Source organism: Pristiophorus japonicus, chromosome 2 (assembly GCF_044704955.1).
Source record: "Pristiophorus japonicus isolate sPriJap1 chromosome 2, sPriJap1.hap1, whole genome shotgun sequence".
Classification (NCBI taxonomy): Eukaryota; Metazoa; Chordata; class Chondrichthyes; family Pristiophoridae; genus Pristiophorus; species Pristiophorus japonicus.
The window spans coordinates 141293495-141310522 of record NC_091978.1 but is presented as its reverse complement, the minus strand read 5'-3'; the positions used below and the strand labels follow the sequence as shown (position 1 = coordinate 141310522).

Genomic DNA, 17028 nt, shown 5'->3' with positions numbered 1-17028 from the left:
ATAATTGACTTGACCAACATCAAACATATTTATCCAAACCTTGTATAATCACTGTAACTGATTCTTAAACTCATTAAAGTAAACTGCACTGTCTAGAGTTTCCACTAGGTCCGAAATAGGCCAAACTAGTGCAAAAGATTGAGGAATTTAAAGCGCAAGTTATGTTCAGCGCAAATCACATTTTTGTGATCTTTTGTGCTGGTTTAAGAAACATTGCATCGGAAGCTGGCTCTGCCCATAAAATTGAGTACTCCCCCAGATCGAATTGACCAATATGATGAGTTTCCACCAATTGCACCCATTTGCAGGCCTTTGAGGAGGCTCTTAAAATTAAGCTTTTTGTTTAGGTGTAAGGACATTAATAGGCACATTTTAAAAGCTTTTAAATATAAGAAAATATTTAATTTACTAATAAACTCACTTGTGTGTACCAATGAAATTAGTAAATGGTTCTGAATAGTTTTTTTAAAGTCATTTTCAGTTATTTATAATCAGATTACTCACAGGTGGTGGATTAAACATTTGTATTAAAATCTTTATTTTTTCTGATGAACCCATTTTCAGCTGTATTAATAAAACTGCACCAGGTTATGACTCTTAAATATATTAAGGAATATTTTTTAATGCAAGGGTCAAGAATAAGCAATTACATTCTAAAACAATGCCTGACTGCGCTAGTTCATGCAAGATTTTAAATTTGTGATTATGCAAATGAGTTTGAGTGGAAACTTGAACCATAACTTCACTATGCAAAAACCAGCGCAATTTTGAGCACTATTTGCGGCTAGCTGGCTGGTTGTGCCCAAAGCAGAAACAGTGTTTGTGTGGAGCATCAACACCAACATAGACCAGTTGGGCCGATGGCCAGTTTCTGTCTTGTAAATTTTATGCATTGAAGCAATATAGAATAAATTATGCCACATGCAGACCAGCAGAGACACTAAGGCTTCTTTCTTTAATTGCTACAGTAGGACCATTTAGTGTGATTTTGCTTGGTGGAATTATTTGTTTACGGTGACAATTTTCAAAACAATAGATTTTTCTACTGTAATAGATTGTGTGATAGTCTCGCCATTTGAATTTGCTTCATATGATCATCTTGTCATCCTTAACTGACCCAAAGCTGCATTCTTAGAAAGTAACCATTCATTTTGATTTAATTTTAATGGTCACCATTGGCATACAATTAGAAATGAGGCTAAGAATTTTTAGTAAAAGGCTATTAGCTGCAATAAGTCTATCCCTTCTCATATATCAAAATGTGGAGGGGTACACTAGACATAGCATAGCTGTCTTTCTATGTGTAATGGGGCAGTAGTGTGTTTTAAAATGTTCTTTTTCTGTTCTAAGGCAGTAAACATTGTTTTTTTTCCTGTTAAATAATATCTCATAACTTAAAACATATTTTCCACACTATTGATCACAGCTGTTGACTTGAGCCATGAGTTGTCTATAATCATGGCTCGGGACCCTCTTATCAACAAAGGCAGACATTGATGCGGAGATTCAACATCGCTTCCAGTGTGCCAGTGCAGCCTTCGGCCATCTGAGGAAAAGAGTGTTTGTCAACCAGGCCCTCAAATCTACCACCAAGCTCATGGTCTACAGGTCTGTAGTAATACCTGCCCTCCTGTATGGATCTGAGGCATAGACGATGTATAAAAGGCACCTCAAGTCATTGGAGGTAGATCACCAAGGATGTCAGCACAAGATCCTGCAAATCCCCTGGGAGGACAGGTGCACTAACATCAGTGTCCTCGACCAGGCTAACAACCCCAGTATTGAAGCACTGACCACATTTGATCAGCTGCGCTGGGCAGGCCACATAGTTCACATGCCAGATACGAGACTCCCTAAGCAAATGCTTTATGTGGAGCTCCTTCATGGTAAATGAGCCAAAGATGGGCAGAGGAAACGTTGCAAGGACATCCTCAAAGCCTCCCTGGTAAAGTGCGACATCACCACTGACACCTGGGAGACCCTGGCCGAAAACTGCCCGAGGTGGAGAAAGTGCATCCGGGAGGGCGTTGAGCTCTTTGAGTCTCAACACAAAGAGAGTGAAGAGGTCAAGCGAAGGCAGCCGAAGGAGCGCACGGCGAACCAGCCCCACCCACCCCTTTCCTCGACGAATGTCTGTCCCAGCTGTAACAGCGTCTGTGGCTCTCGTATTGGACTGTTCAGCGATCAAAGAACTCACTTTAGGAGTGGAAGCAAGTCTTCCTCGATTCCGAGGGACTGCTTATGATGATGATAATCATGGCCATGAATGTTCATTACATATGCTACAGTATATTACGACCAGAGTCAGTAGAAATGATTTCAGGTGTGTTGCAGCAATATTTCTATAGAATACTGTGCTGGTGACTCATGTTGTCATTGTACTTTTAAGTATATAAGGATTCATAATTCAAGAGGATTGTTAATGCAGTCCACTTCTGAAGATTTTTCCTGATTGCCAAACAATAGTAATGCACAGTGACTGTCATCTATTGTATTACTTAATATATTCTGGCAGCACGGATGAGATAGGATCTAACATTGTTTCTGAACATAACTGTTAAATAGTAATTTTTGTGTATTTGTTTTAATTCTCACTAGTGCAAATATTACCTTCAGTAATTGTAAGACAATAATTAGATCTGTTCATATCACATGGCTTTGAAGCTGAACATTTTAGAACTCTGACAATTACATTAAATTCTATCTATAGCAATCATCTAATCAGTATTAATGTAAATTTTGGGGGTAGAACTTGACTTTATGCAATCGTGTAAAACGGATGATAGCGAGTCGGCAGCCTGTTTTATATCTCTCCTGATTTTAATTCTATTAAAGTCAAGAGCTACCCATTTATCTTTAAAATGCAAATGACCTGGCTTGGAATAAATAAAATAGATAAGATGCTAATTATTCACTCTGACATTGTTGCTTATTATGGTACAAACAATGTTAACCAGCAGCCTGTCAGTTAGGACCATGCTTTGCTTTAGCTTTAGTCTCATAAAGAACATAGTGCACTAGCACTCCCTGAGCGAAAGCAACTGAATGCCTTCTGTACAAATGTCAAAATCTGCATACACCAAGATACATTGAGTGTCATCATTTATTTTCATTTTATCCTTGTTTAAATATGTGTTAATTTAGGTATTCACAAAATATGGAGAACTGTAAATATTTAGAGAACATTCAATGACTCCTTATCTGATAGGTTTTTTCAAGTTAGGAGCTGGTTTACAGCCAAATATAAGAGTGGGGTCAGACAATTCCTTCACACAAGGCATTAAATATTCAATTTACCGACTCTCTGTGCTTTGCTCAATTAAAAAGTGGAGAAAAGTGCTGAAATTGTGATGTATCAACTAAGCGAAAAATGACTTTCACAGCTGCAATGCTACATAAGCGTGTAACAAAAATACTATTTAAAGCATAACTATAAACTAAACCCATTCCATTCGATTTAAAACAGATAAGGTCCCAATTCAACAAAAAAATTTTTGGAAGGCCATATAGTATTACTGAATCCTAAAACCTTAATTACAAAAAAATTGTTCTTTCAGTATTAGATCTTAAGGTGAAAGAAGACACTTGTCTGTGAAATATTTTCAATACTTTAATTCCCTTTTGAATGTGTACCGCATTCAGAACTGGAAATGATTCTTTATAAAATAAAAAAAAACTGATGCTTCTCTCATAGTACAGTCAAGAGACAGCTACATATAGATTATTATAGATAAAAAAATGCTCCATGAATGGAAAGTCTATGGGTAGTACTTTTTGTTTCATTATGCTGTAATCATTGTTTGCATTGAGAGAACCCTCTGAGTAAATATTGGCACAGTTCATTTTGTGTTTTTTCTTTGCTTTATCTCACTTGTACATTTCTCAAAAATAAACTCTGCTTAATAAATAATTATATAAAATAAATATATGTGATTTGGAATTGTATAAATACATCCATCCCAAAAGAACTGTAAAAAGACTCCTGTCCAACGTTGCCCAAGACAGTGTGAGTTTAAGTTCTACCCAACATTTGTGATGGAGGTCATACTGTTGTGCTATAAGTTACGGTAACTCTTTCATTGTTCTGATACTCTATGGTAAGAGTGAAAAGTCTAGTAGTAGTCTCCTTATTGGATATTTTAGGCTGACTCTTTGCCCTATCTCCACCAAGTCCAGGTGGTATTTTTCCACAGTTACATGAAGGAACATTTTTGTGGCACTACTATGTCAAATTAACTTGCATCCCAGAGAGAAAGCACCAGCAACATCATAGATTAAAGTCTATGATCAACACATGCCACTTCCCTTCGTCTGCTGCTAGATATAGCATTACTGATGTCAGTAAGTTGTGAACTCAAAGTTTTAAGGTGTAAAATCCTCAAAGTTTTAAGGTGTAAAATCCTGAACAGGTAATTGCACATCTGAAGTGCTTCTCATTTGAAGAAACTAAGGCCACATCTCTGACTAGGCATCCTTTTCAAACAACTCTCCCAACCGCTTGCAGCTGTAGGAAGCTGATGTTCTACATCCTTGTTTCTGTGAAGAACAGAGTAAATAATTCTTCTTCTTCAGAAGTTGGACAGTTTCAACTATATCCTAATAAGTCTCTATAGAGTTCAGGTACTTTCTCAGGATTCACAGGTCTTGGCAAGAAATGTGTAAACTTCTGATGTCTTTTGGATCTACTTCCATCTCTCGGAGATCCATCTTTATTGAGTGCAACGAAATATCGTCGCCCAGTGTCATTGTGTTTATACAGGTTGGAAGAATATGTGTTGTACCAATTTTCTTCAAATTGCTCTCTAAAGATGCATTCTGCTGTCAGTTTTTCCTAAAAGGAAAAGAATAGATAATGAAGACATCATTGCAAATAAATAGTAGGTTTCAATACTGATTCATTACAATTTTCTGTAAGATTATAAATCAGATTGATTGCTGTATCTTGGCCTAATTGGTGAATTTAGTGGCTTAGATGATATGCAATATTATTCAGAATATGTAATACTTATGTAAACATAGGCTTGATTGTAGCAATAAAGAGACTAATCATATACATAGATTGTTTTAGTGGAATAAATGTTGTATCTCTTTTGATTACCAAGGCAACAGTATACCAATTCTATGGATAAGCAATATGATGCCTGGGCATATTGGGTCACCTTGGCACAGTGCATAGAGCAAAATCAAACAGCTAGAAGTGCATGCTCATAACGGAGCTTGCCCAATTTATTTTATTTGTTCTTGTGACATGGGTGACACTGGCAAAGCTGCATTTATTGCTGTAGTGGCCCTGAGAAGATGGCAGACCTTCTCCTTGAATTGCTGCAGTCCTTGTGGTCACAGTGCTCTCACAATATTGACCCAATGACAATAAAGGAATGGCGATATATGTCCAACTCAGGATAGTTTATGACTTATTGGGGAACTCAGAGGTGATGGTATTCGCACAACATTGCTGCTCCTGTCCTTTTCAGTGGTAGAGGTCGCAAAGGATTAACCATTCAATTAAATTAATGGACAGAAATTCAGGCAGGTTTCCATATGGCATGCAATGCTTCTCATCCAAATTTCCTCTATGCACATAGGCAATCTAATATGTCTAGGTATAGAAGCAAAATAAACTACCCCAATAAATGTCCTTGTTTTGGAAAATATAAAAACCTGCAAGATGCAACTTATTCATCAGATTTTAGGTATCTTTATTTTCTGATTATGAAATAACCAGCATAAAAATCAACATGGTTCCCACCAGTAATGATTACAACCATTATTATATTTTTCACATGTGTGTGAAAAATGACCCTGCATGTTATTTTTGTTTTCTTTATAAATAATATAATTGTTAATGCAATATAGACTGAAATAATTTGCTGTGGCAAATCTCGCTCAATAACTAGGCAATTCTTCTAAAAACCTGACCATAATACTACACCTATATTCAATCATCAAAAGCTAACTTTACTCTTTTTGGAACATTAATTTGTAACGGTTAGTTTTGAATAGACTAATAAAAAATGAGCAATTCTTAAATCAATATTATATGAAAAATTATATTTCTTTCTTTGGAAAGAAAGCATTCCTAATGCCTTAGAGAGCACTGCCACAAACCACTGCAGGTATATTGCCATTTAGGCACCACCTGCTGGAACTTGATATCCATTACAGGAACAAATGTGTAAATAACAATTTGTTTGTTGATAAATGAAATTACTGTAGCTAAGAATCAACTTCCTCTTCCATCAATTATTTATGCACAACTTTTTATATTTATTTTAGCATATTAATTGCTGCAATAGTTTCAATAAATGATATTATATCAACCTACCAGCATTACTGTTACAAATGCAATAATATTCATCACTACTATGCACATTTAATTATCAGCAAGTTTTCCATGCTAATATGATACGATTAATGCACATTATTTCATCATAACACTGGAATAGTCACAAAACATGAAATGTAATTGTAAAATGTAACAATCACTTTAACAACTCACTTACTGCATTAATACTCTGATTAGGTATATTTCTTGTATAATCCAGATTACATTAATTGGAACTTAGGTACTAATACCCTTGCAGTAGAATGAAAAGTATTTCCCCCTTGCACCCAGTGACAGTATCAGAAACTCAGTTTAGATGAAGCACAGATTATATGTAGTACAGAGCTCCACTTCCCAGTAACATTCTCTCAAGTATCAGACCACCCCACTGTGCCAAGGTGGTATTTTTGTTTCCAAGACCATCTATACTTACTATCTGTCTGAGTGAGATTGTTTGATTAGTGCAAATTTGTATTGAATTGTAAAATTTGTAGATTTGTGCTCCCTGACAACTGGATTGAAAATAAAATGTAATAGATATAGATAGGGTCCTTAAACCAGCAGTTATCTGATAAATTGTTTCTGGACAATTATAATATGAATCTAGAAATTAGAACTAATAATCAAAAGCAACATTTTCAGTGCAAACATTCATAGACCATATATTACACCTGCTGAAGATTAAACTGTCCTCTGCGTTAAATATATCAGAATTATAGCAGCCTTTTCAGGGCAAGTTATTCCTAGTTGTCCCAGGAATTGATATTTCCCAGAAATTATCCAGCAAGCCACAATCTCCCTTTAACAAATATTAGACAAAGACAAGGGGAACTTAAAAATATCATTTTTTGAAATACAATTGCTAATGTTGATGCTTTTAAAATTATTGAGAAAGTAACACAAATATATTTATTTATACAAACTCAAGTAATGTACATGACTACAGAAACTCAACAATATTACACCAGTATTAATGTTTAGCTCAAACTGATACAACGTTTTTAAGATATACAATACCCGACAAAACCTGGTGCTTTTTGACTAATAGTTCTCAGATTGAAGGTCCTCTTGTACTCTTCCTCCAATATAATTACTTAAAATATTAAAGTCTTTCAGCATTCATAAGCAGCAGCAGTGAGTTTAGAAACGGGTAGGGTCGTGTTGCGCATTTATGGCATTACGCTACGGGTATAATTACAAGAATTGCCACACAATGTTCACACTGCAATATCAAATGTAATTCGTGTATCCGATATAAACTTTCGGATCAGTTTGAATAAATAGTGTTACTTACCGAGCCATACAGTTCTCCTTTGTCGTTCATTCCCAGGTACAGACCACTATCCACTCCCCTAATGCTGACCAAACCCACAGCTATACTGATGAACTCCAGAATCCCTATAACACAGGGAGGGAAAGGCTTGAAAGTTTGTATTTTCAAAGTAATTTTGAACAAGTTAAAGATTCAGATATTTCAGTTAAACGATAGCACGTTGTGCTGCAGTACGTTTGTATTGTGATTAGCACATGGGAACAACGATCGGAGGGTAGAGGATTTTATTGGGTGCCCAGAACAAAACGACCTTTAATAAGTGGCCCTATAATTCTGGGATTATAATACGGCCCAGGTAGTCTCTAGGATTTCCGCAGGTGTCTGCCAGAAGCTGAAAGTGCTTTGGGCACTGTTCCATATCGGCCTCCTGATAACACACCCAGGGCAAGAGGAAATTTTTTTTTCGAACTTTTGCAATAAAATGCCACTAATTTCCGAATACTAAACCGATGTCCATGCTGCTTCCCGAGTCAATTGAGTTGGAGAATCGCCAACTCTCCAAAGTACCCTTGACATTGGTTAGGTGTGTGCGGAGCCGGGGTGGGAAAGCGGATAAAATCCAGCGCACCGACAGCCGGCTCCTGGAGAAGTTATTGCAGGGAAACGGTTCAAATCTGAAGGCTGGACAATAAGGAGCGAGGTCTGGAGACCGCGGCCTGTGAAGATCGGTACCTGAGACGGTGGGGAATCCGAGTAGTGACCTGTGGCTCGGCACCATTCAATTAATCTGGATTTCCCCAAATGTCGGAAGTTGTGTATTGTATCGCTTGCGCTGCTCGGAATCGTACTGCTGTGATTTATAAATGCTCCCTGTTTGTTAGTTTAATTCTGTAAGCAGGTTGTTTATCATGTTTTTAAATAGGCGATCTTATCAGCTTTCTGAATTATGTCCAGGTATTCTTAAAAGTGCTAGTCAATTCGCCCCCAACGTCATAGCGAATCGACCTGTTAAACACATCACAAGAACGCGTGGACCTGATGTGTTTTGAACTATACCTGTTTGAGAGTGTGGCTGGAAGAGTGATTCATCTCTTATCCAGGCCACATCAGTAAGACGGTGAATAGGGGAAGAATAAAAGTTAGAAGTTTAAAAGAACGCCTCTAAATGCTTGATGCCATGCTGCAGGTAATGTGTGTACATTGTACTGATGTCGCTGCCCCATCGAGGCACAAACCCCAGAAAGTTGTTGTTTTAACATCATGCAACAATAAAAGCATAATTATGATTAACCTATTTGGTGACCCCCCTCTCCCCCACACACACACACACTCCCTAAAACACTACAGTATTTCATTTGGGGGCATGTTTTTGTATCTGTTTTTCGTCCATTTCAGTCTAGCACTTTTAAAAATCTGGGTAATTCATCATGAAGCAATCATAAATCAAAATAAACGCAACACATTACATGAGTGGCACCTAATTTGTAAATACGTAAATCTTCATCTAAGTATTTTAATATCCACAAAATCTGCGTATTTCACCAATTATTAATACATCTTTGCTGAAAGAATTGATGTTTGAAAAGGAAAACTGAAAGGAACAATTCGGCTAAATAGCAAAAACAGTAACGATCGTACCAGAGTTGCAAAATCAAAACAATGCGGATAAATCTATTTCTGACTGTAATCGGAATAAGGCAGTCTTAATCGCACATATTTCAACCTAACTGTATTTTGTGACGTACGTGCAGTTTTGTGTGTAAGGAGAACTGACGAGATTACAGAATGATTTTTTTAAAGGCATACCTACCGAATCGGCTGTGGTCTCGCCTGGTCCCCTGCACTGTTCCACCTGGAAGGATTTCCAAATGAAAGCCAGTCCTACAGTACAGCTGTCTTCTTCGCAAAATTCCCTGTAAATGCACCAAGTCCGTGGTGGTGCTCCGGGATAACCTGCTTTCGGTCTGGGCGAGGTGATCGCTGAGGAGGACCGGGGCGTCCGCGGCAGGAAGAAAGAAAGGAGCCGCGACGTGTCCAGCATCTAGACCGCCCAAGTAGCTCCCGAGGTCGGCTAACGGAGCCATGGTGAGCCGCTGATCACAACCAAGAAAACACTTCAACACTAAAATAGAAAATGAAAAAAAAATAAAATAACGAACACAACATTAAAGATTATGCCCCTGATTATCTGTCTTGTTTCCACTCGATATTGTTGTACTGCCTAGTTTATGCTCCTAAAAGCGCAGAGGTTTAGCGCCGGGAGTAACATATTCTAGTTAGGTGCTGTTATGAAACGGATCAGATTAGCCGACTGTTTATATACATACCGTATGTAAATAAGCCCTCCGGGCATATGCTAATAAACTCGTCTCATTCAGATCGCCAAAGTTTTTATTTACTTTCAACTGCAGCCCATATTAGAACACGATTTTACACAATGTCCAACACACTAGCAGTACTATTAAAACGTTGGCGAATGTAAAAAAGAGTAATACACAGTATCTCCATTCAAAGGTTTGGTACTGAAAAGATGTTGAAAGCCTCCTCGTCTTACCTTTTGCTCAAGGTAGTAATATATTCCAATTATTTCCCTGCTTTAAGACCTGCATTTTATATAAACATCGGGGAGTTTGATTTCATAAGTTCTGCTTGATGTGTGTGCATTACGTGGAACAGGTGCAAGGAAAGGTACAAGTGGAGGCGTTACCCGAGATTTGTACCTGCCCAGACATATTAAAGCGTAAAAAACCTGTGTGATTTCTGGAACCAAACTTCAATCGCAAAAAGAGCATTGATATGATAACATACTCTAGCACTGGAAGAGCGCAGAAAAACAACTTTTAACCGCGCTTATATTCTGATCTTTAAATATAAAAACTATACAACGTCCCTTTCTGAATAGGAACAAATAAATTACATTTAGAAGTTAGTTTATTATTTTAAAGAAATATGGGTGGACTTATTATTCTGATTTAGCCCTTAATTACCACATTATGGTCTGGAAATCGCAAAGGGATGCAGGTATCGGTGACATAATATCAGCATCTATTTATCAGTTGCACAATTCCAGGAAGTACTGAAACAGAATTCTGAACAAAGAGCTGTAAAAAGAAACCCGGCATGTCCTTTTTAAAATCTAAGCAGTAGAATATATCAAAAATAGCATAATAACGATTTGGTGCAAACTAAGCGTTCTCTCAGAGGCTATTGTAAAATGTTTATTTTATATTTAGGGTTCGCTTAAGAACTTAGAGAAAGGCCTTGTTCGGCTTTGTTACAATAATCGCCATGGTTCCAGTGTCAACGAAATGGGTCCCTTCTTACTGCGGTCACCTTGGTAATATATATTAACGAAATAAATAACTCCATTGCTTTTCTTAATCCTCTTGTCAAAAACAATCCTTCCACAGAGTATGAGGGCAGATGCCAAAAAACGACTTTAAAAGGGTGCGTGTGCGTACGAATCAAACTGGCAATGTTCCAGCAACGAAGGGATTTCCAACTTAATTATATTTTTGTATTAAACAGTAATGATGAATTACACAGAACGAGTATCAACGACCTCATAACAGGTGTCTGTTGTATTATTTCACTTTGTAAACTATGATGTCATGTGGTGGGACCCGCTAACCGCTATAATTGCAATCTCAAAGCATATCTGTGTCAACATAATAACTGAAATGTTAACACTTCCACTGATCAACGCTTTGAAATTTCTGTCTGATTGTAGTGTGAAATCAAAGCGAGCAGATCAAAGTTTAGAAAAATCCCATATTCAAACATTATCTTCTCAAAGCAAATTTTATAACTACTTGAAGAATGCGACTCAATAGTTGGTGATGCGGTCCTTACACTGGAAACGATTGTATTTTTAAATGTAAAGTATCGCACATGCAGAACGTTGTTCGGTAGAGATGCAATGTAATCCACAAATTATTGCAACATACTGTATTGGTAATTAACGTTAATTCTCTACATTGGATGATACCTTGAACATTTTCCGTACTAAATGTATAAATTGTTATGGATTACATGGTAAGCCCTGTACACCTTGGCATGATGACACGACAGTAATGTCATTGAGAGTTTAGATTTCTTCAAATCATTTTCAATCATCTCTAAGTATTGATGTAGTTTTATTCCATGTTATTTGTGTTTGTCCTGGCATAGTAATTACGGCACTCCATTTGATTGATACACGATGACATCGACAATCGCAGGCTTAATAATTATGACAAATGCAAATTTCTAGAGTGAGTATCCAGATTTGATTACCGACAAATAACATTTCGCAGATGCTATATGTTATATAAAACAATGGAGGGTCTGGCTAACTATTCTGGAGGGGGAGGGTGCAATCCTGAGTTAGCTTGCATGTCAAATTGTATGCATAAACTAAGGGGGGGGAACCTCCATATTAAAGGTACTGGTTAAGTGGTTTAAAATTACAAGGCTGTAGTCCAATCAAATGATTCAGATGATGGAGCAGCAGTAGTGTTCTGTAGATGTGTCTGAGCACTCATTTGTAGAGCTCCTTTGTTGCTGATCTCAATGCAAGATGCAGTCATCAGTAAACCTCAGGCCCAAGTGTTATGTTTTTCATTATCTAGATACCAGTAACTTTAGTAACACAAACACCGGCATTTGATTAGTATTATCCATCCAGTTTTTTTTAAAATATCAGATGAATAGCATTTCAAAGACATTCAACGAGGATTAATAGAGGTCACTGTTTTCGGATATCGCAGGTTGGGCAATGACGTAATTATCAAATGATAATACAGAACTTCACCGAATACTATGGGCTGGAATTTTTTGTTCCAGGGCGGGTCGGGTGCGGACAGTTGGCATGGCAGGTCGCAATCCCGTTGTTGCTTCCGTCCCACTACAGAAATCGATTTTGCGATAATGGAGTCCATTAAGACTGCCCTGTGCGTTACCCGACCCCATGAAATGGTGTGCGGGTCTGATGACATCATCAATGACGCGTTTTCAGCCGGGATATTTAAAGGAGCCAGGGCCACATTGCATTTGAAGGTTCTAGGAGTGTGCAGGCAGCACACTGGAGGTTTTCATTGCTCTGGAGGGATGGCTGCAATGAGGCAGAAACCTTCATCCAGGTTCTCCGATGACTCTCTCCATATGCTTGTGGAGGGAGTCAGAGCGTGCAGGGAGGTCCTGCTCCCTTCCAATGGGCGGAAGAGACCTCCCCAGGAGACAAAATGAGCCTGACTCCAAATTGCAGAGGAGGCCAAAGCAGGGATGTGGTCAGGAGGACCTGGGTGCAGTGCCGCAAATGTTCCATTGAACTCATTAGATCGGGAAAGGTGAATACAAAGCCACATTCAACTTCACCCTGCTGTGCCTCTCATCACATCCCCATTATTCTGCCTTCCCAAACCTATTCCTTTCACATTCTTACTCATACCAACATACCTTGCATGTCCTCCCATCCCTCTCCCTTTAGCTATACTATCACATCTCCATCTTACTAGCCACCCTGACACAGCCTCATTCTAGTATAGGATTAGGCAGTCCCTCATATCGAGGATGATATTCTTCCACACGAAAAAGGGATGTTTCAATGAGGGACCTGACATTCTTGGTCCCAAACTACAAGCTGAAGGATGGACACTGCCTGTGCATGGATTCTTTTAACGTGGGGTGGCCATTGCACACCAGCCACCACACAGGCTTGACAGAGCTAGGTTTTGATCCAGTGGCAGGGGTTAACCAAGACGACTGGAGACCAAGCTCTGCTGCACAGACCTGTTGCGCACGCATGCTTCTACTATCCACAGATCGCAGTGTGGCTTGGCCCGTGCTGCCTCATCCTACAGCAATCATATAATCTAACAGCACGCAAGTAGGCCACTTGGCATTGCCACCCCAATTCATCATAGTCTCATTCTCTCTAAAGATGTAACCCATCCGTTCCTTACACTCATTCCCACTCTCACTCAAGCGTCTCTTCTTTCCCTACTTGCAGGTGAAGAGAGCCTATAATTAGAGGAAGAGAACTGGAGGTGGGATTCCATAATATGTCACCCTCATAACAGCAGAGGAGGCTGCATTGGAAGTCTCAGAAGTGGTGGAGCAGTTGGAGGTGGGAGATGGAGAGAGGAGGACATCTCAGCAACTTGGTGACAGAATTATATATCATACAGCTAAATGACATACATCAGTCATTCATATGGGGACTGATGTCATCAGCCACTGAAATGGACATCATGTGCAGAAAGGTATCTGTACCCATTCTTCATATGGCATATCTAACCCAGCTCTTTACTCTCCCACAGGTCCATCAAGAACACCACCGTCCCCCATCCCCCCACACTGTCTAGGAGGAAGAGGAAGATGACTTCACAGAGAAGCCTCCAGCCTCTGAGGGCGGAGTGTCATCAGACATGATAGCACCCAGCATCAGCGCGGGGTCGCACACCCTGGTGGGTCCCACGCAAGATAGAATAGTGTTGTCACCGAGTCTGTCACAAGTCACAAGTGAACAAAAGTAGATGGTGGAGAGAGGAATAGCAGTGGAGGCTCCTCACTGAAGGATGCAGGATGCTTCCAGCTTTCCTCAGCTGTATGCAGACGCTGAGCCTCAGGGACCATCCAGAAAAAGGGTGATCCTGGAATTGCAGGAAGAAATGCAGGAGGCTGTGAAAGGCTTTGTGACCGTGATGTCTGCAAATGTTCAGAGAATGGAGGAGTGCATCGCCAACATGAGGACATTCGTGTCACAAGTAATGGTGACTGTAGGCTCTTCCATGGATAGCTTGGCTACTTGCCTGGAGCAGGAGCACATGGGGCTAGATTTTCCACTTTTGTGCAAAAATGGGCGTTATTTCTGGCGTAGGTGCTAAAAATGGGTTTTCAGATCGCCGGCTTCTCGCCCATTCTCAAAGCATCTAGTCTCCATTTTTGAAATTGGGCATTACCGCGCGCGATATGAAATGGGCGGTCGCATTAAATCTCACTGACCTTCTGCCGTAAAGTGTTGCCATCCTTAGCAACGGCATGGCAATGCTCAATTCCCACTGTCATGTACGTAACCATCATGCAACAGTAATCCCCATGTAACTGTAACCTTCATGCAACTCCTGTACACTGTACTTATAAGCTAGAAATGCACACCCTGACCACAGGGGGTGAACTTGTGGGAGACATTCCTCACCTGGGTTTCCAGATATAAAAGGGGAGGTCCCACCCAGGTCAAGTCTCCTTGGTCCCTGGGAATAAAGGTTAAGGTCACGTAGTGACTGTGTCTGCAATACATGCCTTGTGTGAGTTTGTACTACGGTGCAGGGACACCACATTTGGCGACGAGAAATGGGAATCACCGAACCACGAGGATGGCCACCGGTAGCACAGAGGAATGTTACTGTGTGGGTGAGGATTGGGAAGACTTTGTGGAAAGACTCCAGCAGAGCTTTGTCCCGAAGGACTGGCTGGGAGCGACAGCGGCTGATAAGCGGAGGGCGCATCTACTGACCAGCTGCGGACCACAGACGTATGCGCTGATGAAAGACCTTCTCGCACCCCAAAAGCCAGCGGACAAGTCCTTTGAAGAGCTCAGCCAGCTGATCAGTGAGCCGACGAGTAGCATACACATGGCCTGGCACCGGTTCTACACACACCGGCGTCAGGAGGGACAATACATCTCGGACTTCATTGCGGACCTGCGGCGCTAGGCCAGTCTCTGTAAGTTCACAGACGCCTGCAGGGGGGAGATGTTAAGGGACTTTTTCATTGAGGGCATTAATCATGCCTGGATTTTCAGGAAGCTCATAGAGGCCAAGGACTTGACTTTAGAAGGGGCGGTGTTGATAGCTCAGACCTTCATGGCAGGGGAAGAGGAGACCAAGTGAATTTACGTGCGCAGCCCTGGTCCAAACGTGGCAATGGACCAGGGAGTTAACATTGTGAATGCAGCTAGGGACCCCACAGGCAGGCAAGGGCAATTCGAAACTGCCCAGGCAGCAGGGACAATGGAAAGGGGATCGGCAATTCACGCCATCACGAGGAACAATGCGTCCCACGATGGGACCATTAACACCAACCATCAGAGTGCTTAGAAACAACCAAATGGGCAATCAGAGAGGAATGTCTGGTAACAGTCCTTTTGTTAACGACAATCTCAGCTCATGCTGGAGATGCGGGGTAGACATACTGTGAAAAGCTGCAGGTTCCAGGAATATAACTGTAGGATTTGTAACGTCAGTGGATACTTGGCCAGGCTGTGCAAAAAGGCTATGGCGAGGCTAATCTGCGAGACAGAGCAACCAGACGAGGGGTCTGCAATGCAGCATGATGCCTGGGGAAAAGCCATGGATGCTGAAATTCAGTGGGTTCACGTGGCTGAAGTCCACAGCTCATACACTAAAATGCCACCCATGATGATGAAAGTTTTATTGAATGGCATCCCGGTGCGCATGGGGCTGGATTCGGGAGCTAGCCAGTCACTTATGAGCGCCCAACAATTTGAGAGACGATGGCCACACAGAGCTAGCAGGCCCAAACTGGAACACATTGACACACAGCTACGGACGTACACCAAAGAAATCATCCCAGTGCTAGGCAGTGCAAACTTGGTGGTAACACATAATGGATCACAGAACCGGCTGCCATTCTGGATTGTCCCGGGGAATGGTCCCGCGCTCTTGGGGAGGAGTTGGCTAGCCGAGATGAATTGGAAATGGGGGGATGTGCACACCATTTCATCTGTGGAGCGAAGTTCATGCTCACAGATCCTACAAAAATTCAGGTCACTGTTTCAACCCAGTGTCGGAACGTTCAAGGGCACTAAAGTAGTGATACGCATCACTCCGGACGCCAGACCAGTGCACCACAAAGCCAGAGCAGTGCCGTATGTGATGCGTGAGAAAATTGAAAGTGAATTGGACAGGCTGCTCAGAGAGGGCATAATTTCAGCCGTTGAATTCAGCAACTAAGCAAGTCCCATCGTTCCTGTCCTTAAAGCAGATGGCTCGGTCAGGATTTGTGGCGACTACAAAGCCACCATCAACCGAGTGTTGCTGCAAGACCAATACCCGCTCCTGAAAGCGGAGGACCTTTTTGCCACGCTGGCAGGTGGCAAGCTGTTCACGAAGCTGGACCTCACTTCGGCCTACATGACTCAGGAACTGGCTGAAGAATCCAAGCTTCTGACCACCATCACAACGCACAAGGGGTTATTTATCTACAACAGGTGTCCATTTGGCATTCATTCAGCAGCAGCTATCTTTCAACGGAACATGGAAAGCTTGCTCAAATCCATTCCTGGAATAATCGTATTCCAAGACAATATCCTTATAACGGGTCGAGACACCGAGGAACACCTCCACAACCTGGAGGAGGTGCTATGCCGACTGGACCGGGTAGGCTTGCAGCTGAAAAAGGCCAAGTGTGTGTTTTTGGCCCCAGAGGT

General features: G+C 40.9%; 1 protein-coding gene across 1 annotated transcript; it reads right to left on the bottom strand.

The window, feature by feature from the left end:
* Positions 1-4585: 4585 nt before the first annotated feature.
* LOC139232444 (fibroblast growth factor 9-like) lies at positions 4586-9682 on the bottom strand. Its single transcript, XM_070862631.1, has 3 exons — positions 9409-9682; positions 7620-7723; positions 4586-4831 (listed from the first exon to the last, which is right to left on the bottom strand). The coding sequence occupies exons 1-3, from the start codon at positions 9680-9682 to the stop codon at positions 4586-4588; spliced, it is 624 nt and encodes a 207-aa protein (XP_070718732.1).
* Positions 9683-17028: the final 7346 nt, after the last annotated feature.

Bases quoted from the DNA above. Each gene is read 5' to 3' on its own strand.
- LOC139232444 (XM_070862631.1), bottom strand. From the start codon at position 9,682: ATGGCTCCGTTAGCCGACCTCGGGAGCTACTTGGGCGGTCTAGATGCT. The intron at 7,724-9,408 runs GTAGGTATGCCT...CCTGTGTTATAG, and splicing joins GCGAGACCACAGCCGATTCG to GGATTCTGGAGTTCATCAGT. The intron at 4,832-7,619 runs GTAAGTAACACT...TTTTCCTTTTAG, and splicing joins AAGGAGAACTGTATGGCTCG to GAAAAACTGACAGCAGAATG.